This window comes from Conger conger, chromosome 9, assembly GCF_963514075.1.
Source record: "Conger conger chromosome 9, fConCon1.1, whole genome shotgun sequence".
Classification (NCBI taxonomy): Eukaryota; Metazoa; Chordata; class Actinopteri; order Anguilliformes; family Congridae; genus Conger; species Conger conger.
The window spans coordinates 43409869-43435020 of record NC_083768.1 but is presented as its reverse complement, the minus strand read 5'-3'; the positions used below and the strand labels follow the sequence as shown (position 1 = coordinate 43435020).

Below are 25152 nucleotides of genomic sequence, written 5' to 3'. Positions count from 1 at the left end.
GATTTGCCCTATCATGCCATGTATATTCAAATCAGGACACATTATTTTCAGTACTTTAAGCAATGGGAGGACCATGTGCAGTCACATTAGAATGCTCACCGCTGATAATACAGTGCTGAATATGATTACAGTCACTGTGTGCCCATATGTGTATCCATTATATTATATTTGACTATTTCCTATGTTGAATCATTAGCAAGTTAAGGAAAAGGAAAGAAAACGATCAGTTGTTTGACACTATTGCTTGCACATGGCTGGGCATTGCGCATGGGAGAATGAAAACGGATCACATACATGGGAACGGAATTACATCACCTCAGAATAATAACGAGCTCTTGAGCTTATCTGGTTCTGAAGTAAACAGTGATTAATCCATTGTGTAGGCCTCGCTGCTCGAACACAATAAGTCACATGACCTCTTCAGTGTAAACGTTACGGGGGAAAACACACATTAAACTCCAAACTAGCAAAACAAACACTTACAGACATGGACCATACAGCAATGTACTATAAATAGACTTCATTTTATTTTTCTCTTCATATAATCCATGATATTATGCATTTAAATGCCAATAATTTGTAAAGTGTCAAAATGTAGGGGGGGGCAATGTATATAAAGGGCTGTAAATTCCTCCAGGTATGATCCAATATGGATTGGAAATACCCTAAAAGTTTGCACTTTAACCTCATATTCATTTCTCATCCAACGTGCAGGAGAGAGCCAAGACAACACAAATGCGTCACTGTCAACACTTATGTACCGAATTGTGTCTGTCTGTGTCTACCGTACTACAGCTGTGAACGAAATGAGTCCCTGCTTTATGGTTGCGCTGTAGCTCCCCTCTGCAGCGAGCCGAGGGCCGCTTCCCCGGTTCAGCTGCGGTCACAGCCCCTTCTGTAGAGGATACAGTACAGCTCTGTTCTGCTCTGCTCTCGGGAGCGAAGGTCACAAGCAGGCTCAGGCAGAATACAGCCATGTTTCAGGCGTGGAGATGTGTCATGGTACGGTACACTGGGCCATGCCCACAAGCGACCTCCTTCACCCCAATAACTTGGACGATATGTCAAATACGAGCTATGGAAAGCTTTTACGGTAAGAGGCGAGGTAAATAAGGTAAATAAATAAGTTAGCACAGTCACCTATTAATAATTAAAAGTGAGCAAATCGATGAAAAATAGAGTGCCATAGTATTCATGTGCGTGAATGCATTTAATCTGAAGAACGTTAACAAAAGCTTTTCTGCATAAAGGCCTTTCACTCACCTCTGTATAGGCAGACATAGAAATGTTCCTGACTGACTACAATAAAATATTCATAAATTTGCCAGTCCGTATTCAGGACAAATCGCCGCTGTGCAGCTCAACCCATTTTATCCACATAAATTAATTGAAATTGGTGTCCAGCTGTATACTTCATCCGAGTATTCCCAGTCCAAGAATGCCAAAGCAGATCGTCTAAGTAGCTGCAGAAAGCCTACATATAATTTCTTATAGACTCAGATAAGGTCCCTGCAATCACCTGCACAGGAAAACACGAACGCAGGGCATGTTGACACTAGCAAAGTGGCACACATCGACATATCTGCGGTTAGAGGCTTGGGCACAGTTAAATGATTAATATCGACTGTTCATAGAATTACTTTATTTACATTTCGTCTATTAAATGATTTGGGTTCCACCACACTCATCCCACACCTGAAATATACTCATACAGGTGGCAGCTACAAGCAGGCAGCCGCTGAGAAACAGACGCCATTTTTTTACTATTTGTAAATAAAAGAAATGGAGCGAGCGGAACTGAGCTACTACCGGTGTAATGGCAGTTGTCCACTAGAGGGCGATACAGCCAACCAACCCTGCCCGCTGCGCAGTGTAGGACCTAAACGGCTCTTTCAAAGCAATGGCAAAACATGGGTTTTGGCATTTTTGCATTCACCTTAAATAGCTACACGTTTATTAGGCCGGTTCTTTAAACACGCAAAACATTAAAAGCAGCAATGTGAATTATTTCCCATAAAGATCTACTCATACAACCGACATGACTGGACGGTTCTAGTTCTATTTCACGGTGGCAAGTTAGCTTTAGAACAAAGTATTGTTTTTGAAGAAAAAAATAAAAATAAAAAAAACATTGCTTTTTATTGCGAGTAAGGAAATAATACATTGAAAGAATCCTAGCTTGCATCTCTTTCTGAAACTATAGCACTTTTCCTTGGTATGATCTACAATGCAATAGATATAACATTCCAATGATGTCATGTTCAAAGGTAGATTAACTGCAATGCATGCACATGCACATTTCTTACTCCACCAACTGGCATCACAAGTCAGTTCCATTGAGAAAGAGTGAAGATTAATAAAATCTCCTGATTCCGGTTGGGTGCATGCCCAAACATTCACTTAGGGCTCAGTGGGAATAGGGTTGGCTTTCTGTTATACAATGTAATCCCTTCGTTTCCAAGAAATACATCCGGCGATATTTACAGACCTAAAAACTTCCAAGATGTGATTGCCCCCAAGTTCTGTCTGAATACATCTGGCAACCCAGCTGAACGGTTTCCATGTTAATGGCTATTCGCCCCGAGAGGGTTTGGAGTTGCTTTAGCGTATGTTTGCATTCTCAAAGTAGACCTGTATGCATTTAAGAAATGAAGCTTTTTATTTATAAAGCATTGGTGTAATGTGCTCAAGCATGGTGGTTAGAGTTCTTGAGTTTCAGCCCTTCCACTGCCCACTGTTAATTCATCCTTCATGCACACTAAGCCCAATACAGACCAAACGATATACAACAACAAAATCATCCGTACAGTGAAGCACACAGAATAAAGACACCAGCACACGGTTCTCATAATCATAATTTGTATCTTATATTTTGGCATCATAACAAAAAAAAATACAAAATTAAAACATTGCAATAAGGGAGCTGCGGTATTTTTCTGGAACACGAGGAAATGGGCGGGGTGGGTGGGTGGGGGTGTGGCAGCCATGGTTAGGATTACGAGCAAAATGGAATGACAGACCACAGCGGAACAGCGTGTGATTGGGTGACTGAGTTTGGCAGGGCCAATGAGAATTAGTAGTAACGAGGAAGTGATGTCAGAAAGGGAAGACTTAGGGACAGGTTAGAAACACACAGACAGGGTCCACACTGACGGATAAGGCACTTACGAAAAACAATTCTAATGAAACAACGTAAATCTCATTTTGGCCTTTTTTTTCTTCTTCATTAAATCTTGGCTGAGCGAGTGGATCTGACCTTGGTTCAAACGCTCAGCATAAATAAAACTGTAAACCCGCATTTCAAAAAAAGAAAAAAAAGAAAAACGGAATCACTCAGCAGATCTCCCTCCACAAAAACACCAAAGTCCAAACCCAGTTCAGTCTTGGCAGATACTCACTTTTGTGTAGTTTTTGGCCCACAATTAAAAGCCACTGAACACATTCAAGAATAGCAATATTAACAGGATAATACTGTAAAAGAAATCAACTGTACTAAATCAGAATACTGCATGGTGTACTATACTGGACTACAGAAAACCCATCTGTACTCAATTAAACTAAATTCGAAGACATTGGAGAATAGTAGTAGCCTACGCATGATTGAAATGCGGTCAATCTAGGTGCCTGGGTTACTTTGGTTCTTCAGTTTAAAAAAAAATTAAAAACCAAAGTAACATATCTCATTAGAAAATAACTCAAAGAAATATATTAAAAATAAAATTAATTAGTTCTGCGCAATTCCTGCTCCTGGAAAGATTTTTTTTATTAGACACAGACGGACGGAAACAGAAATGTATACACAATGAGAGCAACAACAACTTATTTTGTTTTCTGCTCTCTCTGTTTGAGACATATTTAAAACAGTTCTTATCAGGCCGATTTTTTTTCCAATTGAATTTTAACCAAAAAAGGAAAAAGAAGAAGCTAAACGCCACTGGCACGTGCTACGTTAGATGAAAGATCAACCAAAATGGCGTACAGTCTCAGAGTAGCTCTATGCTGTAAATGCGCACAGAAGCCACCGTGCAACAAACAGCAGTGGAACAATCCATTCTGTTCTGTAAATGACCTACTGAGGAATGGGAGGCAACACCAGCAAAGCCCCTCTGGACTGAACCAAGTCACAAGGAGGGGGGGGGGGGGGGGGTATTTATGAGGATACTGTACTGTATGCTTCTCTGTGGTGGCAATCCAACACTGGCACACATGTCCCCATGGTCTGAACATAGTTCAGCCCGGCCAAAATGGCAGTTTATGCCACACAAAAAAACCAACAAAAAAAGGCACTCGGCCTGAGAACGCAGCACTGAGCAGTCAGCTTCAGGACCAATCATGGAACACATGCTTCACAACCAATCATGGAGCACGTGCTTCACAACCAATCACGGAGCATGTGCTTCAGGACCAATCACAGAGAAGGTGCGCTTGGCGCACAGGAAGGGAACGCTGACTGCGGACACAATGTTGACATGATTCTCAAGTCTTATACAGTGTGTGGGGAGTCAATGTGGAACCACACAGCCAGATAGGGTTAGTGAATAAGACTGGGGGGAGAGAGAAAGGGGGGGAGAGCAAGAGAGTGAGAGAGAAAAAGAAGGGACTGTTTGGACACAACCTGACTGTTAAAAGGCACTAAAAGTTCAGATTATGCTAATGGCATTGCTATCCCCCTCTCTCTCCCTCTTCCACAGACAGAAAAAGCAGGAGGGCTTTAGTGTTGCGTAGTTACCAGTAAGGACCCCTGCAGGATGGTGGATGGGCGTTTGTGGTTGGTCTGTGGCCAGTGGGCGTGTCTGTGTGTAGTGTTCATCGGTGTGGGTGTGTCTGTGTGCATGGCTCCTCCCCCTCCCCTCTGTGAGAGGGGAGAGGTCATCCAGCGGTCCTGCCACTCCCCCCCTGTCCCGGGCGGGGTCACTCCGTCTTGCGGTGGTTGTTGTTTAGGGCGGGGTGGCCGTTCCGCACGGGCCCGTTTTTGGTGGGCTTGCCCTCTTTCTGGTCCTCCTCCTCCTCAGACTCGTCTGTCTCATCCCGGTCACTCCTCTCATCCTCCACTATTTTCTACAGAAAAGAGTTACAGCAGAGTTACAGCAGGGGAGTGAGTAACTCATACCTTCATACAAACACACACACACACACACACACACACACAGAATCATACCTTCATACAAACACACACACACACACACACACACACAGAATCACACATTCATACAAACACACACACACACACACACACACAGAATCACACATTCATACAAACACACACACACACACACACACACACACACACACACACAGAATCACACATTCATACAAACACACACACAGAATCATATCCCATCCATGCATCACACTCACACCATGTAACATACACACTCTCACACACAGTCAGTACTCACACCCCTTCCTCGCAGACGCAGACACACACACGCAGACGCAGACGCAGACACGCAGACGCAGACACGCAGACGCAGACACACAGAGGGTTCGGGTTGCCTGCTTACGTTTCCGGGCAGGAACTTGACGGCCATGCGCAGGATGAGCATGGCCCAGAAGATGTGCAGGCACTGCAGCACAAACAGCAGCCCGTTGAAGAAGTAGTACCCGAAGAACGGGGGGTATATGGTCACCGGGTACACCCAGGTACAGTGCATGATCCTGGGGGAGAGAGGCAGCGGTCAGTCCCTCCCAGCTCCAGGGAGCTTTGCCAAATATTAGTTAATAGTGCGGTGTGACAAGTAGTAGCACAGCCGAGATGTACCAGGGCTAATGCTGAGAACAGAGTACAGTGCCTTCAAATCTTTGAGTTGCATGTTTTACCAATCCCTGTTCATTAGGAGTTAGAGTGCAGCTACGCATGTAGAACGCGTCAGAACAGAAAGAACACTACGCAGCGCTTCACTGCGCCAGCGCGGAGAGTCCGGCCCTCACCAGAAGGGGAAGATAACGAGGCGAGTGATGATGAAGACGGCAGCAAAGAGGATGAAGATGTAGTTGCAGGTCTTTCTCCAGCCTGCGTAGTTAAACATCTTCGCTGACTGCGAGAGGGGGAGAGAGAGAGGGAGAGGGAGAGGGAGAGGGAGAGGGAGAGGGAGAGGGAGAGGGAGAGGGAGGGAGAGACACAGATTATCACCCTGGCTGCAGTTCCTTGAGCCGCCCACCAGAGGGCAGGCATAAATGAATGCCAACTCAGATCAGACATCCCCTCTCTTAAAATAAAATAAACTGACAGACATTGAGAGCAGCTCTCAGTAATTTCTCCCCAAAAATAACAGATCCAGGATCAGCCTACTCAGCCCTAATTACACCTAAACCATTATGATTAAAACAGCCCTCACTGACTCAGACACTGCCTGGGGGCAGAGACAATCCACACCGCTCAGTCGAGGAAGAACTCGTAAAGCAACTCACCCTGTTTAAATAAAGGTTAATAAACAAATAAAAAAATGGAACATACAACAGACAGTGACTCACATGCACACAGAGACACAAATTATACGGTTGATTTCCATATAATGCAGAGTATCATATTTGGCAATATAACTGGGGCGACATGGCTCAGGCAGTAAGAGCAGTCGTCTGGCAGTCGGAGGGTTGCCGGTTCGATCCCCTGCCCGGGCTGTGTCGAAGTGTCCCTGAGCAAGACACCTAACCCCTAAATGCTCCTGATAAGCTGGTCGGCGCCTTGCATGGCAGCCAATCGCCTTTGGTGTGTGAGTGTGTGTATGAATGGGAGAATGAGAAGCATTAATTGTACAGCGCTTTGGATAGAGGCACTATATTAACCATTTACTATTTAACTGTAGTTGTCCTGCCAATAAAGCAAATTAAATTGAAATTGACACAGAGACATGCACACATAGACACAAACACACACAGACACACAGACACACAGACACAGAGACACAGAGAGAGAGAGAGAGAGAGAGAGAGAGAGAGAGAGACACGCACGCACGGACACAGAGACAGAAAGTGAAGGCTTGCTTGTGAGAGGACACGAGGAGGCCTGAAAGCCTTACATTAGCGAAGCAGTGACTCCATCTTTACATTAGCACAGTTGTGACATCATCTTTACATTAGCACAGTTGTGACATCATCTTTACATCAGCACAGTTGTGACTCCATCTTTACATTAGCGCAGCAGTGACATCATCTTTACATGAGTGCAGCCGTGACATCACCCGCGCGTTAGCGCAGCAGCTACAGAGCGGCGGGGGCCGTACCTCCAGCAGGTAGTCCGACGCGTCGTGCACAAGCATGATGAGGGTCCCGGCCCGGATGTAATTGACGCACCAGGAGAAGCTGATGAGCGTGATGGTGGCCAGATGGTGAACAATCTGCTCCTTAAAGTCCTGGAGAGAGAGAGAGAGAGAGGAGGAAAACTTTTAACGGCCAGCACAATTCAGCAGGAGGCTCGGTCACACCGCTCTGCTCTCCCATTGGTCCGAGCCCGTAAGCCAATCGTGACCTCAGACTGAAGACAAGCACATTCCAGGATTCAAACATAATAACTTTATTTACACAGCGCATTTGAAACAATGCAGTCGAAGCACTTTCCGTGACAACGCTGCCACGACAAACGAAGACTTCTTGGTCATGTGCAGGCCGAATTAGACCCCCTAAAAAGTCTCTTCACAGGAGCCAGTGAGGTAGGCTGACATTACACAGAACAATTATCGCCTATAAAAGCCTCTGTACACAGCTGCAGGCACAGTTTATTGTTGGGCCTCACCCTGGTGCGTCGTTCTGTCTGTAATTGTGCGATTAATACATCACTTATAACCCAGAGTAATGCAGCGTTTAATCGATATTCTCCCCCCAGCACGGAATATTCTACTGATAGGACCGGGAGGAGCAATAGCACAGGAGTATCAGGGAGCTGAACATGGCATACTGGTTACATTCAGGCATTTAGTAAAGGCTCTTATCCAGAGTTCACATGCAATCCATGTGCACTCAGTGACCACTTCATTAGGTAGACCTGTACACCAGTTTGTTAATGTAAATATCTAACCAGCCAATCTTGTGGCAGCAATTCAACACATAAAAGCATGCAGACATGGTCAAGAGGTTTGATTGTTATTCAGACCAAACATCGAAATGAGGAAGAAATGTGACTCAAGTGACTTTGACTGTTGGTGCCAGGTGGGGTGATTAAACTGCTCAGAAACAGCTGATCTCCCGAGATCTCTCTAACTGCCAGTGCCCCACCCAGGACTTGATCCCGTGACCAGTGTATCATTGCACTGTCCACCAGCTGCCAGCACACACTTGATCATTAACCCGGTTTGGTGAAAACGCTACAATAACATCTGTTATTCCCTCCAAAAAGTTCCAGTTAAACACCACTATCGTCACATTTTCCAAAGAGATACCCATTTTGTATATGGCTACGCTTCTGGACTTTCCAAAAGGTGTTTCGCGGGTTCAAAGTCTTTGAAGGAAATGTTCCCCACCGCCGTACTAGACTGGTCCCTGTGAAGGCGGCCATTTTGATTTCTGTATTAATTCTCGCAAGTTCTGTCGGCTGGAAGTGACCGGCGTGAGGACGGCCCTGCGTTTTCTGCGCTTTCATAAAACGGCTCCCGGGGGAGATGCGCAGACAGAGAGACTCGTCCCGTTCGTGTTTGCTCCCGACATAATGTCAAGGACACGAAAAAAAACAAAAAACAAACGAGAAACAAATAAATGAAAAATCAATGGAGTGCATCTTCGACAGCCCGTATAAATGGATTTTAGAACTCGTGTGTCTAGGGCAGCCCGACACGGCTGCCAAGAGCACACGCCGAGAGCCCAAGTAGGCCTGTGATTACGGATGAAGAGGGCCTGGGACTCCTTCCAAACCAACGGGGAGACCTCCCGCTGTCAGAAGGGAGCGCGTCCAGCCCATTTTCAACCTGAATTATTCACAAGCTCCAAGCGAGGGGGGGGCACCCAATCAGCCCAATTAAGCCCTTAATTAGATGGAAATCCGACGGGCCGGCCGTATCCGGGGCAGGGCTCGGCACCCTATGATCCGAAGCCGTCCTTTCACATCATAAATATTGATATCACGTGCCTTCTTCGATCATAGCTCAGGCTGAACAGCACTGAAACCAAGTGAGAGAAAACAACCTCAGCGCTTGCAAACCTCCTCCCCGCCGTCCCATTCGAGGCTGAATCTCAGCGTTTAACAATATCAGAGACAGCAACACGTGAAACGCGCACATCTTTTAAACATGCCGTGGATCTACGGATAGTGCATAGCAATAATTAACCTCCTTTTTCGGAAAGGAAGTTGCCAGTTGTGGTTACATCGGCATTAAAATATTCAATTAAGAACATTCTAATCACATATGTGGAGGGTTCAAGCAAATCTTTTGTATTTGTGAAACGTCAATCTTGCCTTTTCCTTCTAGTGGTAAATGTGCGACTGAGGCCCTGCCGGCCTCCATTCGGGCTCAACCCCTGCAGTGGGCGGCTCCGCCCGTGCCCTGAAAGGACCCGTGAACGTCAGTCAGGTCGTCTGGACCGTCCCTGTCACAGCGACCAGGGGACATTCAGCACACATTAACCCGATACTGAGAAAAGGCCCTGCTGAGAGCCCTCAACACCCACGCCACCTCCCCGCTCCCCGATGGCCACTGCACTCCACCGTAATATCACGCATTCTGCCCGATACACTCCTGTTTGTGCACTTAGCTGACCTTCACCGAGACATGAACACAGGCTCATTCAAAGTACCTTTTCCTACATTCGTTTAAATATATACAACGCGGTCTGAGAAGACTAAAAATCTTATCGACGTCACATTTCTCTCGTATGAATTTGGCCGTATAGGAGTTTTTCCCTTTTCGTTTTCTGCATTAGTGCCAGTAGGAGAGACTTCCGAACAATAATTTTTTACATAAAAACTTTGAGGCTGCCTGGTATTACCTGGAGAGCCAGAAGCAAGCGAGACCACCAATGACATTTGCACAGCACGGTATGTTCAGTATATGCTGCATTTTATTTACCCTAGATTTGCTAACCAAAGTAGACTTCTGCAGCATGAGCAATAACGGATCTGCAGACGCATCAATCCAATCCTCACTTTGCATACAAACAAAGGCAAGGAAAATGCTAAATGTGCACATAGCCTATATTGTACAATGTACAATTGAATAGAATGTATGTGAGCATACCCAATATGAACAACTGCAAATGCATGTTACACAAGATATATTTTCATACACACTGAAAATGTGTCGGATTCAAAGCTTTATTTAATGAGCAAACATTGGCCGGCAGTTGTAAGGGGGGTTTGGGGGTGCTGTGGGGGCAGGTATTTGCTCCAACCGTGCGCTACACCACCTGATCTCACTCATCATTTTACCTGCTTGGTTCAGGAAGTGAGGTAATGAGTGAAATCAGGTGGTGTAGCGCATGGTTGGAGCAAATGCCACAGGACTGGAACGGGGCGGGGGAACGGGGCAGGGGAACGGGGCAAGGGAACGGGACAGGGGAACGGGGCAGGGGAACGGGGCAGGGGAACGGGGCAGGGGAACGGGGCAGGGGAACGGGGCAGGGGAACGGGGCAGGGGAACGGGGCAGGGGAACGGGGCAGGGGAACGGGGCAGGGGAACGGGGCAGGGGAACGGGGCACTCACTTTGCGCTTGACGTCCGTGGCCACGCTGAACAGCAGAGAGATGTAGAAACCCAGCTCGAGCATGTAGTACCAGTACTGTGAGGGAAGCAGGGCCTGGGGAGGGAGGAGGGACACAGAATGAGAGTGGGAGGGACACACACAGATACAGGCACATTTGCTAAACAAAATATTAACAGAGTATATCAGTACGGTTAAGAAATTTGCACAGAGAAAAAAAAGAAAGAGAGAAAAAGAAAAACACATTTAAAACTGACATAACCTGTTTCCGCTTTCAGAAAGATGGCTTGGGGTTTACGCAAGATGTTTCACCGTACAGAGGCAACACCCTTTGAAATACAAGATGCTTGCCACTGATGTCCTGAATTCATGTAATAATAAACTATTCACATACCAGCATGGGAAATCCATTCCACATTTCTTTCAAGTCATAGAGCCAGGGTTTCTGAAAACAGAGAGAGAGGGAGAGATAATGCATGAGCCTCAGGTCCACAGAGGATTGCAGACTGCATCTGTGCTGGGATGAGCGGTAATGTACGACCACAGAAACTGACAAACCGTGTGTGTGTGTGTGTGTGTGTGCATGTGTGTGCCTGTGCGCATCTGCGTGTGTAGCATGGACATGTAAAAACATGCTTATTTAAACCAACATACAGAATATACAGTGCAGTTCGTATGTATTTGGTGCAATTTTTGGCTTTGTAGTCCAGCACACTGGATTTGAAATGAAACAATAAACGTGAGGTTAAAGTGCAGACTGTCCAAATACATATGGACTGCACTGTAATTGTTGAGGAGAGAGACAGAGCGAGCGGATTAGAGTGAACATGAGTACAGAAGGATATAATATAACCGGTATTGAGCTCTATTGTATGTTGTCCATCTCTATGAATGGCGTGAATTATTCCGGAGGGTACTGTACGTGACAATGAAGGAGGGAGTGTGAGAGAGTGAGAGACAGAAGGAGGGGGGGATGGAGGAATGGTACTCACATCGATGAGAGCAGCCAGGCCAGCAAAGAAAGCAAGAAGGTAAAAGGTAAATCTCCAGCTGAAAGAGAACACACAAACTCAACACCCAGCAAATACGCACAAAAACACAATGTTACAGTCTCAACACCCAGCACATACGCACAAAAACACAACGTCAGAGTCTCACCCAGCACATATACACAAAAACACAATGTTACAGTCTCAACACCCAGCACATACGCACAAAAACACAACGTCAGAGTCTCACCCAGCACATATACACAAAAACACAATGTTACAGTCTCAACACCCAGCACATACGCACAAAAACACAACGTCAGAGTCTCACCCAGCACATATACACAAAACACAATGTTACAGTCTCAACACCCAGCACATACGCACAAAAACACAATGTTACAGTCTGTATATATGTATCTAACTAAAGGAGATTGCACCACAGCACCTCAGGTCTGTTTCTGTTTCTTAGTAGACAATGATAAAATTCCTGAAGATTTGAGCGTCAGACTCAAATTTCTTTTTGCTGGTACAGCCATTTAAAGTTCGCCAGGTGGCACGATTAAAAGCGTGTTGTGGCACGAAATGTGATTTTTAGAGGTCCATAACTTTGTAAGGACAAGCCATAAATCTTAGTAAATTTGTATGTAGAGACATTTTCTATGTAGAATTGATATATGCTCTCAAGACAAGCATCTCCTTTTATTCAGGAGATATTTGGCCCTAAAAAAATGTCCTGGAGTTGGCATGGAATGACCCTCAACTATCCAATCTTAGTCCCAACACCTATATATATATATATATATATATATATATATATATATATCCAGTGCAGTCGGTAAGTATTTGGACAGCGGTACAATTTCTGTTCTTTTGGCTTTCTACTCCAGCACATTGGATATGAAATGAAATGATGAATATGAAGCTAAAGTGCTAGAGAGCTTAAAATAACCCTTTTAATTTCATCACATTTACATCCATATTGTCTAATGCGTATAGGAATTCCATCCCTTTTTATACCTGGTCCCCTCACTTCTGACAGTTGGCTTCTCGGCTGTTCCTGATTAGTCAGGTGTATTCACTCACACCCTTAGTGCAGGTATAAGGAAGCTTTACAGGGATGTGTATGGGGGCTGGTCACTGTCATCGGGATTGCGAACAACATAACATGACTGGGACACACAACAAACCGATTGTAGCATACACAGCCACAGATATGTACAATGTGTGTGATCAGACAATGCGGCAGTGTGTAACATCCCTGCACACAATTACACTTCACTAGTTCCATCGTCCGAATGTATCCAATAATGTTCCATAGACTCACACTCCACAAACCCAATTACACAACACAGCCAGTCTGAGCACCCTGTATACACAACTGCACTGTTATTGAAATTGGCAGGCGACTGTGTGTATAAGACAAACTATAATACAGACTGTGTGTCTCTGGGTTATAAAGTGCACTTTGTGCCACTGGCATTGCGCCCTCAATCAGATCACACAAAACAACACCAAGAAAAATGTGCTTAAAGTGGTGTCCTCATTGCACAGGGTAGCTATGCTGATGTTGTCAGATAAATATATAGAAGCCAACAGGCTAATTTGTCATTGCCACTGTCATATGCAGTTGCTTTGGTATCCTAACTTCATACATTGTTAAATATCTGTAACACCCCTATAATCTAAAATGGAAGAGTCCGATTGCAATGACCAGGATTGCCACGGTGGATCATTCCACTTTCTAAACCAGGTTTAATCCACCTGTTAGTTGGCTGTATTGTTTTGGCAGCCATTTTAGCCAATTCGTCATTGCCGCTGTCAAACACGGTTGCCGCGTACTGAGCATGTGCGGCATTTAGGTGTGCGGTCGTGTGAGTGCGTGCCAAACGGCGCTTCCTACCTCGCCTCCCGGAACTTCTTCAGCAGGCTGGGCCGGTCCTGATTCCGGCGACGCCGGAACCATCTCTGGACCTGACGCACCGAGCTGCCCGTCTGTTTGCTCAAGCTCTCTATCGAACTCTGACAGGAAAACAAGCAGAGAGACGCCATTACGACACAGTGAGGACAATGGCGATTAAAAACAGGCGGGGTTAGTTCACCGGATACCCCCATTTAGACATTTTAGTCATCAGAATTCAACAGTAGGAGCTGCGCTGAAGGATAATGTTATACTTTTCTGTGCTCGATTGATCTTGCCTGGTGCCATTAAGCTAACAAAGAGTACCAGAAGGCAGGGTTTGTATATTTTGAGAGTATTTCATAGGTTCTGATACACCAGACAAGCTCAGTAAAGAGTACAAAAATATTTGAATCCAAAGCATACATATTTGACCCATGTCTGATTGTTGTACCCTGTAATAAGGTACCTAACCTGAACTGCATCCATACCCAGCTGCATAAAACTGATGGTACATTTTCTAAAGTAGAATGAAAATATATACACCGAGTCACTGAATGCCTCATTGTAACAGACAGGGCTGTAATAATGTGATGATTTGTTCTGGGGGCTGCAGTGCGAGGGTGCTCTCCTGGGCCTGTACCTGTGTGGGATGTTTGCTTGTGTTACAGAAGTAGGTCTCCAGTGAATGGTTGGGTTCGGCTCGAAGCCGCGCCGTCTCTCTAATGCCTAGGAGAGCAGCAACAGGAGTGGCCACCGTCCTGGAGGATGGGATGCAGGGAGAGAGAGAGTGCAAGACAGAGAGGGCAAGAGAGATAGAGAGACAGAGAGATAAAGAGATGGAGAGAGATAGAGGGAGAGAACGAGGGAGAGAACGAGAGAGAGCAAGAGAGAGAGACCGTGAAAGAAAGCAGAGCAAGAGAGAATTAATACAGACTTCCTTATCTACACAGTAAAGGTAAAAACAACAGCAACAGCAGAAAAATGGTGAAGCAGAGTTGAAGTGAGATTGAATATCAGCACACAGCAGCTGCCAGCACACAGAGTGGTATGGTGAGAGTACATTGAACCAATCAGAGGGAGGCAAAAACAAGCCAAACAAAGAGCGGCAGGCGGAGCCTGGTACAGGAGCCGAGAGCGGAGGAAATGCTGGAGCGGCACCGACCTCTCGAAGACCTGCCGGACGAGCAGGAAGCAGAGCGCCAGGGGGATGGTGACCCACAGGTCAGCCGTTTTGGCGTAGACCTGGCCGTCCCGGTCCTCGAGGTCAGCCCAGCCCAGGCCCTCGGGGAACCAAAGCCGCTCCTGCCAGAACCAGTCGCTCAGCCATGTCACCATGCTGCAAGAGACACCCACCAATCAGACGCTGCAGGGCACTGACGGACGCACATGCCGGCCAATCAGGCACCAGGATACATTTACACACGATGCACACAGAAACTGTAGCGGATTAACATTCACATAAAACTGACCAATCAAACACAACAGTACAGTGACACTCATACACGCTGGCCAATCAGGCACCATAATACATTTACACACATGATGCACACAGAAACTGTAGTGGATTAACATTCACATAAAACTGAACAAACACTCATACACACACTGACCAATCAGGCACCATGACACATTCACATAATGGATGAATGGTTGGATTACATGTGTAGTTTCTGCAGGGGAAAAAATGAGAAAGGCCGCTGCCTGAAAGCAGATACAAATACACACTTACACATACACTTACACTTATCACCACTAGGGGCTCCACCTCTGAGTGGATGGGCAGACATTTTCAGTAAAAGCACTGACCAATCAGATGCCACCCTGTTCATGCAATGGCCAATGGCAGGACATACATGTACAGTACATTTTACACACGCTTACAATAGACCTTACAGCTCACTAAACTTGCACACACTAACCATATGAATATACACACTGTCCCTACAAACTCTACATTACCTTAGAAACACACAGAACCTGCGGCGATATTACATATTCTTACAATTTACATATCTTAACTTGCATCAAATATAAAGACACTTTGGGCCTCTATACAATTTTGAATGGAGATTCAAAGCACAATTTAGTCCAGGACGAGGCTTAATCTGTGTCCGTGACACCGGCCCTATAAACCGTAATATCAACACACAGAGAATGGGGAGATAGTGTACCCTCCCACATAATGACTGTACAAATACAACAATGCATTGTCACACAAACACCACATTTACATGCCCCGAATGTAAACACAGCACAGTGTATTTACCCCCACGTAGGAGAGAAGTGGAAGGAGCTCAACCACTCTTCAAGACAGATTCGCACTGTTCTCAAGCGCACACGGTCACGTGGTCTAAGGAAACATGGCCTAACCCCAGCCATTTTGAACGAGATGTATGGAGATGTATCGGATCATCGTCGGGGGGGGGGGGAGGGGGGCTGGATTGACCCAAACAGATGGGCAACGGAGACCTGACTCGTCACAGAGTCGGGGCGGAGATGCCAGGCTTGCTCTCCGGCATTTGGAAGGAATTCCAGTGGCGGTCTGGAGACACCCAGAGTGCGGAGCGACTGCTGAGCAGAGGCGGACATCTCAAGTTATCTCTGGGTGGTCACATGATGCCCATTACACTGGGCATGTCACGTTAAACAGCTGGGCTGAAGTTCACTGCAAAAGGGGACTTCTACCGTTTTCCCCCAATTGACATATACTGAAGCAGTTGGAAAATAAAACATTGGACGTCTGAACAACTCTTTCACAAGGAGTCACACTTTTTAAAAAAATTTTTTTTTTAATGTACACTTTTAAAAGGCAGTCAGCATTGCTGACTACTATTAAGAAGGTCTTGTGAAGGCTTACCATTTTAAATCAAAATAATAATAAAAAAAAGGGCCATCAGCAGCCAGTGAAAGAGGGTTCTGTTTGGAATGTTCTGGAAAGAGTCTGCACAGCAGCAGTCGTAAGCCGTTTGGGCACAGTGTCAGCCGTGTCACAGAAACGAACGGGAGCGTGAAAGCGATCCTGTAGATCCGCACACGATTTACAATGCAAAGCTCGCGTAGCGCAAATCCGCCAATTTAACGCGCAACCGCATGCATCTCAGGCACGGAAACACATGGCGAGGCGCCGACGGACGGGGGAAGGCAAGTGTCTCACCGAGCTCTAAAGACAACCACTCACCAGCGCTAATGCGCGCGATAACCCAGCAACCGACCTTGTGGTGAACATGCATTTCTGGGATATCAGATTTAAAAACTGTGCGCAATAAACATCATAACATTTTCCGTTTAGAATTGTTACAGTAGTCGTTTTACATAAAGAAGCAAAGAAAACAAATACTGATGTTCAGCCAACTTAATTTGGTTGAGAGTGCTGTATTTAGGCCTACATGTGCCATGAAATTACCCAACAACGCTTAAACAAAACTGGCAACACCACCCTAGGCTCGGTGAATTGGATATTTATTAGCAGTTACAGCATTTTAATAGGCACCCTGTGTGGGAAACTAAGCAATAGTGATTTGGGTATTCCTCGCCCTAAGGGGCACCCACACTGTTCCACAGCCTATTCAGAGGCAGATGAGATCTCTGCCCCGGGGCCTACCATTTCCCCCCCAGCGGAGCCTGCCTGGCCCTTTCTGTCTGGCCTGCCTTTGTGCTGGGTGCCCTGAGATGGCTCAGCTGGAGACACCATCCACTCCACTCTTACAGACATACATCACATTTACATTCTACTGCAAAGTGGTCCATTCTGTTGATAGCTCAGGAAAAGGCGTTCTTTTAACAACCTGGGGGAAATTATTTGGGCCTAGTTGCTCGTGCAGTGAAAGAAAGAGAAAGCAGAATAAAGATGCCTATTGCTCAGTACCCCAAAATGCAAAGTGTGGTTTTTGGCTCTCTCCCGGTGTGTACGTGTGCGTGTCAAGTGAGCATCTGTGTGCGAGTGTGTGTGTGAGAGTGCGCACACATGCATGGTGTGTTCATCTGTGAGTGAAAGAGTGTGAGTGTATGTGTGCGTGTGTGCAGGTGTAAATATCTTCAAACATTAGAGCAGCTAACTTGTAAGACCACATTGAAGATCTCTCGGTCATTACATTAAACCCACTTCCACATAGATTCCATCCATGAGGACTTAAGTGCTTTCCTTTCCCCTTTTTCAAATAGGCCCAGCAAAGCCAGATTAGGTTTCTCAGCAAAACACTGAATAAAGCACCAGGCTCACAAGCATTAACCAACCCCCAATTCAGGACTCCACCTCCACACACATGATAATAAGTTCACCCCCAATGAAACTTGCATTCTACTACATTTTATTAAAGTCAAGTAATTCACATTGGTGGAAGATGAAACCTGCATTATCCGAACCCCAGCTCCAGCTGCTCGGTGTATGCGCGTTCGTTTGTGTTAAGACACAAAGCTCAGGGAATCGGATTCCTTTTCCAAACAGAGTGTATATTGAATTAGAAAACTCTCCGAGGTGTAGATGGGATAGAGCTCTTGTGAGGTGCCTTGCTCAAGTTTCGGCGCCTCGCCCCAATAAAAATAAGTTACTGAATAAGCACCAATAAAGTATAAAAGAATAAAAGAAGAATGCGGCCTGCGTGAGGATGTGAACGGAGACCCGTCTGAAAGCAGTGGCCTCAGAGCCGGCCTATCAAATTTCAGGAAGAACTTCTGACCTCACTCTCTCCACCCCAGCGCTACGCCCTGTCCCCTCGCTCCAAATGACTCCTGAAATTACACCTGCTCAAAACTAAAAACGACAAAAGAATTGAGAAAGGGAAACTAATTCACCGTAACAAAAGCACAGCTGTACCACCCAGACTGAGGCACCGAGGTGGACGTCGGACCACCAGCCAATCGGCGTAAGGCTCTGGAACAGTCGTGCCAGTGCACTTACTCTGCTGCCCTCTGATTAACGTACGGATTGACCAATGGTCTACAGAGTTTTTGTAGGAGAGAACCACCCACTTGGACCAACTGGGACAGGAATGCCTTTCATTCCATTATGCAAATGGTTCCCACCAGAGGAGCAGAAGTCCTCCTACTGGAAGTTCAGAACAGTGCAGGTTTTGTCACAGAATTGTAACCCCATTTCTATAGAGTACCATAGAGTAAGAACTACAATACAAAGTTGCCCTGAAGGCCTACTTCTCTAAAGAGTCCTCAGCATACAATATAAAAGTTTCAAAAAATGGATTTCCCCAAATTCTGTTACTTCTATGACTATGGCTGAAACCATTTTCACTCCAGGTTCATGCGATTCAAGCATCACTCCAAGACAAACATCTGCCGCTGAAATTATCCAGCTTGGATGCAAATTAAACCCATCTAACAAGAACACCCAACAGGGCTTCTCTGTCAACGCTTGAACCCAAAGTTGCTACTTCGCAGTGCCAGTCCATGGAAATTTTTTGTGCTGTGCAGGCAAATGTATTGTGTCGCAATATGAAACAAGCCATTTAAGGTAAGGAAAGGCAAAATTATATTTTTGCTTTGGTCTCAGCTTCAGGAGTGACAACGGGAAAGGCAAGTCAGTTTTCCCCCCCTCAGATACACATCATTCGGTCTTTATATCCAAAATAACTCTTTGAAAAGTACACAGTTTTTAAATGTATTTTCATAATATCTTATTAACTACGCTCAAAATGGCTCAAATGGAACCCCATCTCGTTAAATGGTCCTTTGTCAGGCAAATGGCGTTTTGCTTTGTCTGAGTGCCTCCACACTTCACACCTATGATAGAGTATAGAATCAAGCCAAAAAAAAAAAAAAAAACTTTTTTCCTGAGGGTGTACAGCAGGCACCAAACAACCAAACAAAAAAAACAAAGCAGTAGGGCGTCTCGACTCTCATCATACCAGTCTGGCCTACAAACAACTTCCCCTGCAGCTGAAAGGCTAACAAATAAATCCCAAATTAAATGCTGCAAATCAACAGGTTTCTGATCCAGGCGTAGCAGCAAGTGGACAAAATAACAAACTTGAGGGTTTTGTTGCAAGTTGACTGACATTTTTCATTGAGGAAACCTTACCAGTGAAAAAAAGATGAACAAACCAAAGGAGTATGTTTGTAAGAACAAACACAACAACAGGGACCGTGATTGGTCAATACCTGCAGGCCTCTACCCATTCATTCCCAACAGGGGCTGCAGAGGAATAGCCAAAAAAAGTATCTGCCCTGTGCATCGTCTCATTGGTCGTTACCAACGTGATTTCGGAACGTCCTCTCTATTTCCTACCAGTAAAGTGATGTCACTAACATCTGATTCCAGTTGTATTGTTCCTGGTCAGATAGGAGGAAGTGCAGGGGAAATCTGGTGGTGTTGGCCTGAAGCCAAGTGGCAGTGTGCAGTACCGCTTTAAGAGTTGGGCCTGTGACCAGAGCACTCTCAGTCAAATCCCACATGAAGCATCGATGCTGTTGGACCCTAGAGTGATGTACTTAACCTGAATAGCTTCCGTAAAGACACTGAAAAGCAAGCCGTGTAAATTGATATCACATAAAACTTTTTTTTTTATTATTATTTTTTTTAATGACCAAAACTAAAATTGTGCTCCAGGATCCAGAGGTCTGGTAACCTAGAAGGATGCACAGCATTTCAAGACCTAGACGATGGCAGTTTCCCCATTATACAACCTGTTCCTGAACTTCACTCCGGCTGGGAGGTCAGAAGTCCAATGTACACTGTCCACCAACTGTGCATCTCTGAATACGTGTCTGTGTACTTTTAATCACAAAGTGAACTTGCGCAAGTGTGTAACTGCGAGTATGTGTCAACCAGGCCTGGGTCAGACTGCGGGTATAAAATACTTTACCCTTTCAAACAGCAGTATACTTCTTGCAGACGGCCGACAAATTTCAAAAGAATACATTTTTCACCAATATTCACAACAGTTATTGCTTCATGAAATCTGTTCAAAGGCCTGCCGTCAATGAGTCATGAATGACCCATTCTCAGCATTCAAATAGAACAGCTAAACAGTGGCTCATTACTCTATTTCTGTCTTTTACTTCAATTGAAAATGTGTAAAATTGCAGGCCTGTGCTAACTTGCCAGTATATAACAAGAAAAAAAACAAAAAAAACACTATGGCCTTTTTAAACTAACTATTACGGCCCTATTTTCCCATCTATTCCCTTCACCCAGTTTCAAAGCCTCCCGTAAATTTGGGAGATGACAGACGGGCACGTGCCCTCCTCCAGTACTTCTACTGGCCACTATAATAAATAGTATATTATATATATTATAATAATGTGTTATTTAGCTGCCACTTTTATTCAAAGTGACTTACAGTTGATTAAACTAAGCAGGGGAAAATCCCCCCTGGAGCAATGCAGGGTTAAGGGCACAACAGCTGTGCGGATCTTATCGTGGCTCATCAAGGCTTGAACCACCAACCTTCCAGGTCCCACTAGGCTACTGGCTGCCCCTGCTGTCTTCCGACCCTTCAGTCAAGCAGCCGAGCTGGGCAGGCCCTGCACTGGAGGCCTAGGCTTCATCAACCACAGCAGGCCCCTGCCGCCAGAAGAGTCAGGGGAAACCCACTCTCAGGGCAACCACGGACAAGAGCTGCAGTCCAATCATAGTCCACCAACACAGCGAAAGCCAAACGGCTCAACTGGACTATGGCATGAAAAGAGGAAGGGGCTGGTCACATGAACCTTTGACCAAACTTTAGGCCAGGGAGGACAAAAATAATAATGAAAAAGCTACACAGTTGCTTTATCCTGTTTATAGGCACAGCTCTGTGATAAATTACCTCAAGACCGATTCTCATAAAAGACATTCAGCGTGATATGGCAGTCAATCGTATCAGGAAGCAATTATAACTCCTGGAAAATGTGGTGTGGTGAGGAGATGCTGACACGACATCAGATAGCACGGCATCCTTTGCTGCAAATGAGGACTAAGTCACTAATTCAGGTCATGCATGGAATATTTCAGCTGCAAAATGCCTGCATTTGGAGTGTAATATGGGGGGGTGACAGCAGTTAAGATACAAGTAAATGTGACAGCCTTCAGGGTGTCCATCACATACTCAAATTCCAAATGGTTTCCTCTGTAGTGTTAGCCAATACAGAAATCACTCAGACACAGCTCCAGCTTTGTAATTCAGTGGCCAACAGGACACATAAATGATGGTAAATTCACTTATTTTTTCAGAAATAGTGTAGTAGTGAAGTAGCTGTAATATTTTTTTCACTTTATGCGTTTTTTTACAGATGCAGGCTATTCATTTTACAATGAGGGGAAACCCCAGAAAAAAGCCTAACCCGCGCAAGAAAAGGGACTTTTCAAATGCCACTAAAATAGGTTAATATTTAATTTAACCTAATAAACTTTAATAGTCACACGTTAACACGTAGCCTACTTTAGCGTAGTGACACCAGTTTTAAAGCAGACTAAGCCATTAATTGACATTAACATGATATGGAGGCGACTATCACAGCTGTAACCGGCCTGAGGCCATGAAATATGACAAAAATTTGTGGACGTCCGCCTTGAAATGATGGCCGTGGATACGCGGAATGTTTCCCGAAAACGACCGGTGTGAAACAAGCTGTCAGAGTGAGCTGTGGGAGAGCTGTGTTACAATTCTGAGGCTACAAAACATAGCGGAATCGGCTAGGCCTGAAAGTGGAGGGAGGGAGAACACAGAGCAGGCCTGCATAAATCGATCAGAAAACTCCTGTGGCCCTCCTAATACCACCATCACAGACAAGAAGACAGATTTGTGGGGTGGGAGAGATTTGTCATTGTTGGCTGTTACGGTTCAACTAAGCGTGTTGACACTTGCGACAATCATTTCCGGTAAAATTTGCGAACTTTGAAACTTTGCTAGACTTGCGGTGGAAATAGTCGTTGCTCAACAGCAAGTACATTGTGCCCGGTTTAGACTACAGGACACCATCGACTACTTTAACTACTCGTTATTATGAGACGTATCCTGCTTTATAAAATTGAGTAAAGTCTGGCGATCAGAGAGGAGAAACCACACGGTTTCCAGCTTATCAAGTTGTTCTTGTAAAAACACGAGATCTAACCTAGGGCATTTGTATACACACCAGGAAGGCAAGCTAACGTTTTGAAGGCTAACCTTCTCAGCAATTTCTTAAAGCCTATCAGGGGATCGCTATCAGCACACATGCATTGAAACATTGTGAGCTATTCTACTTATATCGCCTTTATCGCCGTGCCCCCCTTTGAACTACTACTTTACTTACTACTACTACTTACTATCGACGTGACCATTTGATTTTCACCCAGCGCGTTTCTCTTTGGGCTGTATTTAAAATGTTAGGAGGAGGGGGGGCATATATCTACTTAAATAATTTACCGAAATAAAAGCAATTCTTGTGATGTGTAGTTACTCAATAGCTCAAGCCCGGTCCAATACAGATTCACCTCTCACTCGTCACGTGATAGTCGTGATGTCCTACACGAGAGCTTTTGAAATCAAAATGTAGGAACCGCTATTTTAGTTTGCTTCTACAGTCTCCTCGCACGACACTGTTAAGCGTATGCATAAACAGAACGAACGAATCCGTTCAGGGATCAAAGAGGCCGGTATTCTCTAGCAAACAACCACGATTAAGACCTTCCATGACTGACCAAGGTGGCTAAACAGTTGCTTGCTTCTGGCTTCCTCTGGTCTGAACTAAAAAGGTGATGCTTACATGCAATATTGTCAAGCAGTGCAATGCAATGTAGCTATAGTAGAACAATGAAATCGTCAAACATTGGCTGGAGGAAATAGCTAGTTTGCCATCACACATCGCACACAACTGCACGAATAAGAAACCCGGTGGTTGTGCAGGGAGTTCTTACATTAAGGTACGACGCAGCCGTTTCGATTTCATGAGGCAAAGCGGATTATGCGACCTTTCCTTTTTTAAAAAAATTTTTTGCACGTGAGCGTTTGTGTTCTGCATCTCATCTACAGGTGAAATTGTATCAACTGTCCAACAACACGCGCCACTAGTGCACATCTGGACATTGGAGAATTGAGGATGAAAACGTACAACAAATGTGTTTCCTTACTATCGTGGTGATGAGAGTAGCTAGTCTACACGTCATATAGTGTAAAATGGTACACAGACATGCTCTAGACATCCTACCACAGTATTGCCAGATAAGCTACATCTGAATTGTAAATGAACGAGTTGCTATAGTCTACTGCACGTAAAACTGTGTGCTAACATGAGTACCTGTCACTGTATATAAATTTGATGCGTTTCTTCATTTACTTATTGTAACTGCTAGGCTACAGCTACGTCGGTCTCTAAAGATGCCAGCCCAATGCCTGTTGTGTCTGCCTCGTGTGTAGGTAGGCCAAATTAGTTCCCTGCGACTTCATCGGTGGCGATTGTTTAAGAAATACATCTTCTGCCCTACGGTGATCAGCAAGAAAATATTCAACAAGCAGTTTCCAACTGAAGCAATACAATCAGACGCGAGTACAGATATGCTAGTACATGAGAAACCATTAGGCCCAAGCGTGTAACTGCATTACCAAAACCTCGTAAGTAGCCAATAGGAAATAGTTTCGTATAACGGTAGCTACTCACTTCAGTCAGAAGTTCCACGCAGGTACGAATCAGAAGTCCCTCGTAGTTATGATGAGTAAACGCGTTAATAAAACGCACAAAACACAGTTTTCAGGCAAGTACAACTTATCTTGAGTACCAATGGCGCCGTACAAGAGAAACCAAGTTGCCTTTCCGTACGGATGAGTCAATGTCCGTGTCTGTTTCTTTATGGTCCGGCCTCAGTATCTCCGACGCTTGTCCTCATTATTTACGAAAAGTCTTTTAAAACAGAAATGGAAATGTGAAGGATCAAACCAGGAATGGTCGAGAATACATCCGACGATCGAACTTGTACTTCTAGCTTTCTTGATAGTTTCTTTCCTTGTATTTATTTTTTATTATTTTTATTTTTTATCTTGGTGATTCCAGTTCAGTTGCCTCTTATTTTTATACACTCAATCCATTACTTTTGTCTTCCATCCCTCTCTGGGAATGAAGAAGAATACGATGATTGTTCCCCGGGAATAGGCGTCGGTCAGCCCGGCTGCTGTTGCACAGGACTAGCGGACTAAAAAGGAGGAGATAGGGTGGGGAGGGGGGGGAGTAGAGGGAGGAGGGAGGGTTTTAGAGTGACGTTTTTAGGCATGTGAGAAGAAGCTCATTTGCTGAAAACGTAAAAAACTCACCCTGTTTGATTTCGTAAATAGTTAACTTTTTTTCTCCCTTCGTTCGCCCTGACGCCTCTGTAAATCATTTTTCCCAGAGATGTTTTCCCACAACTGTTCCACAATGCTATTGCAAGTGATACATTTATGGCTACAGCCTTGCAACTTCCTCCCCGTCTCCCTGCCAGGGATAACCTACATAGGCAACAAATGACCATACATGTGTAGGGATTTACGCCCGAGCGTATGGTAACCTAGGTCTATAAATGTCTTTGTGCTCTTAAGTAAATTTCGCCATCGTTTAGCTACTCGAATGTTGTGTTTGCCTCGCCGTACTTCGAAGAGTGTGCTCATTTTGGCGAATAGAATGTGGTGATAGCGTGGGGGTGGTGCACTGGGCGAGGTCTCTAAAACTGAGGTCTGTGTACTGTAGCTGTTAC

General features: G+C 45.0%; 1 protein-coding gene across 1 annotated transcript; it reads right to left on the bottom strand.

The window, feature by feature from the left end:
* Positions 1-2122: 2122 nt before the first annotated feature.
* On the bottom strand, positions 2123-24615 carry LOC133136407 (ceramide synthase 2-like). The gene is made up of 11 exons (XM_061253877.1): positions 24087-24615; positions 14680-14853; positions 14158-14275; positions 13518-13636; positions 11618-11675; positions 11020-11070; positions 10629-10721; positions 7224-7352; positions 5932-6038; positions 5505-5658; positions 2123-5058 (listed from the first exon to the last, which is right to left on the bottom strand). Exons 2-11 carry the CDS (start codon positions 14850-14852, stop codon positions 4912-4914), a joined length of 1149 nt encoding a protein of 382 aa, XP_061109861.1. The 5' UTR covers position 14853; positions 24087-24615; the 3' UTR covers positions 2123-4911.
* Positions 24616-25152: the final 537 nt, after the last annotated feature.

Coding starts and splice junctions, on each gene's coding strand:
- LOC133136407 (XM_061253877.1), bottom strand. CDS start 14,852: ATGGTGACATGGCTGAGCGACTGGTTCTGGCAGGAGCGGCTTTGGTTC. Junction 14,276..14,679: donor GTCCGGCAGGTCTTCGAGAG/GTCGGTGCCGCT, acceptor CCCATCCTCCAG/GACGGTGGCCACTCCTGTTG. Junction 7,353..10,628: donor CCACGGACGTCAAGCGCAAA/GTGAGTGCCCCG, acceptor CTCTCTCTCCAG/GACTTTAAGGAGCAGATTGT.